The sequence below is a fragment of the Crocuta crocuta genome, unplaced genomic scaffold, assembly GCF_008692635.1.
Source record: "Crocuta crocuta isolate KB4526 unplaced genomic scaffold, BGI_CrCroc_1.0 scaffold99, whole genome shotgun sequence".
NCBI classification, from domain to species: Eukaryota; Metazoa; Chordata; class Mammalia; order Carnivora; family Hyaenidae; genus Crocuta; species Crocuta crocuta.
Genome location: NW_027551560.1, coordinates 7,645,693 through 7,655,099, shown reverse-complemented (window position 1 = coordinate 7,655,099; position 9,407 = coordinate 7,645,693). Strand labels below are relative to the sequence as shown.

The 9,407-nt window shown below is 35.3% G+C and overlaps 1 protein-coding gene across 1 annotated transcript in view; it reads right to left on the bottom strand.

Annotated features, from left to right (window-relative positions):
• LOC144219524 (zinc finger protein 37A-like) overlaps nucleotides 1–9,407 on the bottom strand; it is a 93,589-nt gene that overhangs the window by 40,287 nt on the left and 43,895 nt on the right. Inside the window, exon 4 of the mRNA XM_077749545.1 lies at nucleotides 7,992–8,087. Coding sequence (XP_077605671.1) covers nucleotides 7,992–8,087 — 96 coding nt within the window. The remainder of the gene's footprint in view (nucleotides 1–7,991; nucleotides 8,088–9,407) is intronic.

Below are 9,407 nucleotides of genomic sequence, written 5' to 3'. Positions count from 1 at the left end.
AATTGCTTCATGGCGGGGGGGGGCGGGGGGGACGGTGCACCTGGGTGGCTCAGTCAGTTAAGCAACCAATTTCAGGTCAGGTCATGATCTCATGGCTTGTGAGTTCAAGCCCCACGTCGGGCTCTATGCTGACAGCTCAGAGCCTGGAGCCTGCTTCAGATTCTATGTCTCCCTTTCTCTGTGCCCCTCCCCTGCTCATGCTCTGTCTCTCTATCTGAATAATAAAAATTAACAAAATTTTTTTAAATAAAAAAGAAATTGATACATGGAATAATTTAAATTTCAAATGGATTATGCTTGGTACAAAAAAGGAAATTCAAAAGGTTATATGATGCATGATTCCATTTATTTCTTGAAATGGCAAAACTATAGAAATGGAGAGATTAGTGGTTGCCAGGAGAGACAAAGGCAACCACTGGGGAGTGAGAGTGGGGGAATGTGAATACAAAAAGGTAGCACCAGAGTTTTTTTATGGTACTGTTCACTATTCTGTATCTTAATTGCGGCAGCAGTTACATAAACCTATTCATGGGTTATTACTGCATAGAGCTATATGTGTGCGAGTGTGTGCGCACACACACACGAATACAATTTATGAGAATAGTAAAAACTGAATAAGGTCAGAAGCATAATTAGCAGTAATGTATCAACATTAGTTTCCTGGTTTTGATACTCTACTACAGCTACCAGGATGTCACCACTGCAGGGAGGTGGTTGAAGGGTACACAAAGTATTTGCACTATTTTTGCTACTTCCTCTGATCTACATTATTTCAAATAAAAATTAAAGAAATACTAGAATTAATCAGGTTTCTTTACTGTGTTACTATTTTAAGAGTCCTATGGAAAGACAGACAAATTAGAAGAGACGCTAACCTTGCCTTGTGTTGAATCTGTACATGTAAAATATTAATACAAATATTTTGGACATTGTATGCTAAGTAAATTTGTATAGATCTGTTAATGCCCTCCCTGTTCAAAGCATTCACAGAAAATTAAACAGAAACTTCTAACAGGTTTTCCTATATTTATCAGAGTGCTGACAATACTTTCCATAATATTAGGCAATAAAAGTACACTATGGTCAGTTATTTGTTATTATTTTCAGTGTTTCCTTGGCCAAAATTTTACTTATTTAAACCTCTAATATCTTTTAAGTCAGTAATCTGGGAATGGATTTCAGACTTACTGAATCTCTTTACTTGATATTCATATACATTAATGGTATATTATGACATCAGGATTATCGCTGTATGACAAGAATTTCCCTCTATAAAATTTTATTTGTGCATTTTAATGAATCAAATGTAATATTCACTTTTTTGTAAAAAGGCTTACTATACTGTCATTAAGGCAAAAAGATATTTTGCCTTAAACTGTTCTTTAAAAAATAGCTTTATTAGCTTTTACTATAACAGAAATAATCAAATTTCCTTCTCAGTGCATTATTCTTATTATAAGCCTATATCAGACTTTTCCCTTTTGAATTTTAGTAACAAATTAGCCACAGCCATTACAATTCTGCTATCTAACAGTGGTTTCTGTTTAACTCTGATGCTTGCTCAAAAGCTCTGCTATAAACTAGGCCAGAAGAGTTTCTTTCACCAACAAAGGACAATCTCAGAACTCAGGAAAGACTGTGCTAAGTAATTCAAACTATTGACACCTCAATGAGAAGACTCTTACAAACAAGCTTTTGAGCTGACATCATTTAGAAAACTTCTGGTCAGTAAGGTACACTGAGTAAGAATTTACACTTTTTTTTAGTTAAGAAGCACATAATCTCTGGGTGCCTGGGTGGCTCAGTTGGTTAAGCATCTGACTCTTGATATGGACTCAGGTCATGACTTCATGGTCGTGAGATTGAGCCCCGTGTCAGGCTCCACACTCAGCATGGAGCCTGCTTAAGATTCTCTCCCTCTCTCTCTCTCTGCCCCTATCCCCCACTCACACTTTCTCTCAAAAAAAAAAAAAAAAACCAAAACAACAACAAAAAACAAACCACAATTTCATGATTGGTATCCCAAGATCCAGCAGAATAATAATTACATGTAACTGAGGTGCCTGGGTGGCTCAGTCGGTTAAGCGTTAGACTTTGCCTCAGGTCATGATCTCACGGTTCGAGACCCAGGTCTGGCTCTGTGCTGACAGCTAGCTCAGAGCCTGGAGCTTGCTTCACATTCTGTATCTCCCTCTCTCTCTGACCCTCCTTTGCTCACGGTGTCTTTCTCTCTCTCTCAGAAAGAAATTTTTAAAAACATTAAAAAAAAAAAAGGACTTACATTAACTGAATAATTACATGTTAATTACATATAACTGATGGGGGGAAATCATAAGTTGGGGATCTGCATTTGGGATAGTGCTTTCAGCATGCATCAATATGAAAGAGCTCTCCTCTATCTGGCTTTAGAGTTAGTCCACAGTGCAATTAAAAAGTATTTATTTATATTACATACTAGAGTATAGAAGAATAAATCTTTTTAGTAGAATTCCAGAAAAGTACTCTTTCAGTAACTGTATGTTATTTAGCATAGAGTGTGTGAAAAGTGTCATTTTCTTGTGAAAAAGCCATGAAGCAGGTTGGAAGACTACAAAAAGGAGAAATTAAAGTAAGCTAAATTGTTGCATGATCATTTTATAGAAGGAGGGATCTTACCCAAAACTTATAATATGCAGTAATGAAAAAAACAGAGAGAGGTCTTAACTTTGTGCCAGGCATGCTAAGCAACTTAATGAATTTATTTAAGAACTTGTATCGAAAACGGGGTGCCTGGGTGGCTCAGTCAGTTGAGTGTCTGACTGCAGCTCAGGTCATGATCTTGCTGTTCATGGGTTCAAGCCCTGCATTGGGCTCTGTTCTATATGTTGCCTGCCATGATGTCAGGCTTACATGAGCTAGACTCCTAAGTGTTATCCATTCATGTGACATTTTCCCACACATCATTTTTCATCATTATGTGTTTTTTTCTATACAAGTTCTTTTTTCTTTTAATTCTTTTTATGTTTTCTTTATTTTTGAGAGAGAGACCACGAGTGGGAGAAGGGCAGAGAGAGAGAGAGAGAGGGAGACACAGAATCTGAAGCAGGCTCCAGGCTCTGAGCTGGATTATATAAATCCTATGTTTATGTGCCATAGGTTATCTTGGTCACTTCAGAGCAAGATGAACTTGATGCATTATGTAAAAATTAACTTGAACTAAGAATAAAAATAACCAAGATGTTATAGAGCAGGGCTATAGTTTTGGGATATCATAGGGCAGTGAGAATATGAGAAGATTAAGTACAAAGGAAAACTAAAATGTCGGGAAGTGTTGAAAGATCAGTAGGAGAATGACAGAGATGAGCAATTCAGAAATTGAAAGTGATTTCTGGATAGGAGGATGGTAGGAAAAATATGAGAACATGACAGTAGGACAAAATTTATGGAAGAAGTTATGCAAGCAGGACAGTAGGACCAAATATTATGAAAGAAATGGAAAAAGAAGGATTTTTGAATTGTGAGGAAAAAATGAGACTTTGTTTGGCCATCTTGAGAACAAAGAATCCAAATCCATGACAGAGAAGTAAAGCTGTCCTGAGGTGGGACAAAGTCATCAGGATTAAGCAAAAAAGCTTAAGTTATGGAAAAAGACAAGGCATGGAAAGAGTTATTGTATGGGAAGAAGAGCAGAAAGAGCACAGACTGTTTAGAGACAGATGCTAAGTGATTAATGAATTTATTTAAGAACCTGTACAGAAAAAACATACAATGATGAAAAGTGGTACACGGAAAATGTCACATGGATGGATAACACTTAGAAGATTGTCTTGTTTAAGCCCTGACACTGTGGCAGACAACAGAAAGAAATACAAGAGGAGTTCGTTGTTGTGGACAAAATGACACAAAGACAAGACACACAAAAGACAGACACAGACACAACTCCAGCCGGAGGAACAATTCTACGCAAGCCCCCCTTGCGGTTTATTTTATACCCCGGTAACTGGATACAAACTGAAATCTACAAGATGCATTCCTTTACCAATTAAGGGCAACTAGCCAAACACATTTCAAGGACGGGGGGAGCAAAGGGAGGAAGCGACCACAACATGTTTACTAAGAGGCCTGCCTACAATTCCAGCCTCCTCCTTATTTCTAAGGAGGGCATGTTCCCTCGTGTGAGAGCAGATCATTAACCTTGGACATTGTGTGCAGGCCTCTTGGCAGAACGTCCTGTTTGCAGGCATGATCTGCCCAAGCAGAGAGTCCCGTGTGCAGGCACATCCCTGCGTCCCTAACCACTCTTTCTCGTAGTCACTGTCGGGCTCCCACAGTTCGTAATTTGACAGTCACTAAACTATAAGTACTTTAAATGTCATATATTAAGTATTATGTAATCCCTAGGTTTATGTGCCATAGGAGGAGAAAAAAATTGGGAATCAAAATTTGTTTACTCATAAATATCCATTAAATACCTATTCCGTGCCTCATTATATTTGAAGCACTAAAGGTAACCAGGTCAGCAAATGTGAATAAGCTCTTAGAGAAGCACAGACAAAAGTGGAATTAAAACCAAAATGGGAATGATTTCAGGAATCGTGATTACTACTACCATCACAGAAAGCAGACAATGTATGGGAGAAAGAAGCAATCCCTGTGAAAATTTCAAAAGAGTTGATAAGTATGTAGAAGAAAAATAAAACAAGGAGAGATAACGGTTGCTTGAGATGAAGAATGTCATTATAAACAGGGTCATGAAGGTTCATATTAAGAAAGCAAATGACTTGATAATAAACTATTTAAGAAAAAAAAAAGAAAGCAAATGACAAGATCTGAACTCTTATAGAAATGAACACGTTTGTGAGGAATATATGTAGCAAGTATCCTTCCCACATTACTTTGTCCCTTTCCAATCTTCAAAAAATGAAAACTAAAACAAATACACTCTTCAGTATAAGTCTCTTCAGTATAAGTTAACAGAAGGCATATGTGAACTCTTATACAACCACTTTCTAGTGCATGGTTTATAACCTGCCTGCCTCCCAGAGACCTCACATATTCTTTCCTGGGCACAACTTCCTTCACAGCGAGAAGTCATTTCTCTTGAATATTCAACAAAAATCATTTCCTCATGTTTCTATATATATGAATGTGCAACTCTAAAAAGAATTAACTTTATATAAGTGGAATCATTAATTCTTTTGTTCAAAACTATGAGATTCATTCATGTCCTTGCTTGGAGCTATAACTTGGAAAATTCCCTATGGTAATTTATTTACAACTTATTTCTTCAGTCATCTGTTTCTAGGCATTTGCTTTTCATTGCAGGGGGGGAAATCCTCACATTCTTCCTGGAGCACAGAAGCATACCTTTCTCAAGAGAAGATAACTAGAAGCAAAGGTCTATCCATTCCAGAAGTGATTGTACTTGGAAACTAACTTAGTTTTATATGTCAACTATACCTCAATGAAAAATGTTTTAAAAAGTGATTACACTTATGTGAGGGGCAGGAGGCATGAGAAATATGTACCTTCTGTTTCAATTTTGCTGTGAACCTAGAATTGCTAAAACCTTAAAAAAAGTGATTGAACCGATTTCAAGCACATAGCAGTAGAGAAGGTACTTTGATATTTCACCTCCTCACTGACTCCCAATACTCCCAAACTTGGAATTTGTGCCAGTCTTATAAATAAATGTTTCGCGGAAGCACATCACAGTTCATTTGCATTTCTTTCACAACTGACAAGGTGGAGGTGAAATAGTCTCCCCATTAGGTAACATTTGAATTTCCACCTGAGAAGTTCCTTATTAAGTCTTCTACCCATTTTTCTGTTGGGTTGCCTGCCTTTTTCCTCAAAGACTTGCAAAATATCTTCTTATCTGAATATAGCCCTGTCTTGGTTCCAGATACCACAAATAGATTCTGCTACAGTGTGGTTTTTCTTTTCATGCTTTTTATGATGACAAGAAATTCTGAATTTTAATACAGTTTATGTCTTTCCCATATATTCAATGTTTTTTTGGTTTAAAATTTTCCCTATACAGAATAAAAATTTTCTTCTGTATTTCTAAATTACTTAGTTTTTCCTCATATAATTCAGACTTTAGTCCACCCAAAACTGACTTTTGTGGAAGGGTATAAAGCTGGGACAAAATGCCACTGTCACACTTTTCATAAATAGTTGTCCTTAAAATATGTAGTTGCTTCTATTCCATATTGCTATCTATTCTCTTTCAAAGGTCTATAATTATCTACACACCAGTGCCATTCTATACAGTTACAACAGATTTACAATTCTTTAATACCTATTAGAAAAGATCTCACACCATCCTGTCCTTCAAATGCATTTAAACAAATTGGTTAGAATAAAACAATTTAAAGGTCTTCCAACCTATGATCACGATATACCCATTTATCTCAGTTTTATTTCATGTTGCTGAAGGTTTTTAAATTTTCAATATTTGTACAGCCTAATTTCTAAATATGTTTCCATGCAACATATATATTTATTTATACATATATAAACATATATATGTATAAATTATTTATATAAATATATGTATAAATAAATAAATATTTATATATATTTCAAGGTATATATATCTTGAAAGATATATATAAATATGTTAATTAGCCTCATATCCTAAAATATGCTATTTGTATCTTCTGGTGTAGGGTCAACAAACTTTCTCTGTAAAGGTGTAGACGGTAAATATTTTAGTCATTGTGGGTCACATGATCTCAGTCACAACTACTCAAGTCACTTTGTTGTACCACAACAGCAGACAAAACAATATGCAACAGATAGCTTACTTCTAAAACCTGCAGGCAAGTAGGTGGATTTAGCATAAGGAACATGATTTGCTAACTCATTTTCTAGAATCTCAGTTGCTGCCAATTTTATCTATTATGAAAGCTGAACAGTACATATAGGCCTATTACATCTAATGTGTTCCTAATTCTCCTCGTATCTCTTGCAGTTTTGTTTTATGAATCTTGATAATTTAATTGGCACAAGGTATTTGCAGCCTTGGCATCTCCTTTCTAAATTAACTTATTTAGCTTTATTAAAGTTTTTGTCTTTTATTACTGTATGAATTTTTATATGATTCCAAATCTTTCTAGTAGTCCTATAACTTAAGCCTGTATTATAGTTTATGCATATTGGCTTGATGTTAAGTGTTTCATGTTATAAACTTTCCAAATTATTTTTAGGTGTATCTCTTTGATACAATCTCATAACATTTTTCCTTTTTGTTTTTAATGCTTATTTGTTTGAGAGAGAGAGAGGGCACACGTGCACACATGCACATGGGGGAGGGGCAGGAAGAGAGGGAGAGAGAGAATACCAAGCAGGCTCCACACCTTCAGCACAGAGCTTGACGTGGAGCTTGATCCCACAAAGTGTTAAGATCATGACTTGAGCCGAAATCAAAAGTTGGACACTTAACCAACTGAGCCACTCAGGCACCCCCATATAATTTTTTCCTAATAGATTAACCTTCACCTATTTACAGTGATATGACAGATACATTCATCTAACTTTATGTTATGCTGTTTACATGTTAATGTATACATACTTATCTTATAAAAAACCTTTTCAGTAGTCAGTTTCTTCTGCATATGATTAACTGTTTTCCATCTAATAAGAAAGGTCGTATTTTTGCATTTATAGTTCATTTATAGAACTTACATTATAAATCTCACACAACTCTTATTTATTAATTAGGCAATACCTAGTGATTCCCTACCACACAACTACTGATCAAATTAGTTTATCTCCTCTCTTTTCCCATCTTTGAAATTTTCCACTTTAGTTACTTTTATAACCTTACTTAGTATAAAATATGAAAAAAATGAAAATGATCACATGTATCCCTTATGTTACACCCTCCACACCCATATTTTACTGGATCTATTCATTTCTGAAATTCCAAAGGTGCTCACTGTTAACTATTCTTATTCTGGATTTAGTTTTCCAGGGATATCTTCTGCCAGTACTCTAAAACTCACCCAGGTAACTTCTGTTTAGAAATTCATCTTCTAATAACCATGAGTCTTCTCCTTGTTCCAACTTGAAGATTACTTCTGGTTTTTTAAAGCAATATCCTGTAAATGGGAAATATTTTAGGACATGGATTCACGGTAAGGGCTTTGATGATTCTGAATGTGAAGGAAGGTGCAGCTTTACAACTGGCATAGTAGTGCTACCCACTTGACACTTGCTTTAGGGAAGTAAATAAAATAGTATTTTCAGATGCTCAAAAAAGACCTCCTTAAATCCCTAAATCACAAGCCTAAATAACATTGAATTCTAATAGCCCACATTTATAGGATTTCAGAAAATCAAATGGAGATTTCTAAATTCTGGCCATGATGGAATAAAAGAAACTAACTTACCCTCCCCCACATGAAACAATTCAAAAGCAATACAAAATAAATGAAACTTTTAGATGCAGAGCAATAGGCAGTGCAGATCAGGAATTCATGAGACAAGGGGAAGAATGACACATATGCAGTGACTACCACATATCACAGCCCAGTAAGTTTCAACACAGAATAAAAATCAGCTGCAATGAGAAAGAGCTATGGACATCTACAAAAGGATCCCCTCCTTCCATTTTTGAATGAGTATTAACTTGAAGATGCATGTGAGGAAACTACTTGAGGTTGGATAATAATTATTAGAAAGAAGTAGAATGTAAAAAAAAATCACCAATGCCCACACAAAAATGGGAAATCTGTGTTTCCAGACTGGAAAGGCAAGGGATCCTCAATAAGATTCCTCATCAGAAACTGAACAGGTCAGAAGGCAGTGTGGGTGGTAGACCCAAACTACTCAAAGAAAAGGGTTATCAACTAACAATCCCATATCCAAGAAAACTCTCTAAGATACATGCCAAATAAAATATTCCCAAATAAGAAAAATTGAGATTTTGTTGCTTGCAGATCCACCTTACAAGACACACTGAAGTTCTCTTGACTGATTTCAAAGATAAATATATAAAAACAATGCCTACATATATTTATTGCTGGGTTTCTAACATAGACAGATGTAATATGGACAATGATACCACATAATGGGAGAAGAATAAAGCTACATAGGAGTAACTTTTCTATATGACACTGAATGGTAAATTCAAGTGTATTTGGTAAGCCCTAAAGCTACTACTAAGGAAGTAAATTCTAAAACATACAATAAAAAAATTATTAAAGGAATTAAAATGTTACATTAAAAATATTCACATACCGCAAAACAGTAAAAAAAGGAATAGAAAATAACAAAAAGACAAGAGACATACAGAAAACAAAATATAAAATGGCAAACAAAAATCCAACTTCATCAAATAAGAGCAATTAAATGTAAATTTAACAATCCAGACAAAAGACAGAGACTGTCAGACTAGATAACAAAAAAAAAAAAAAAAA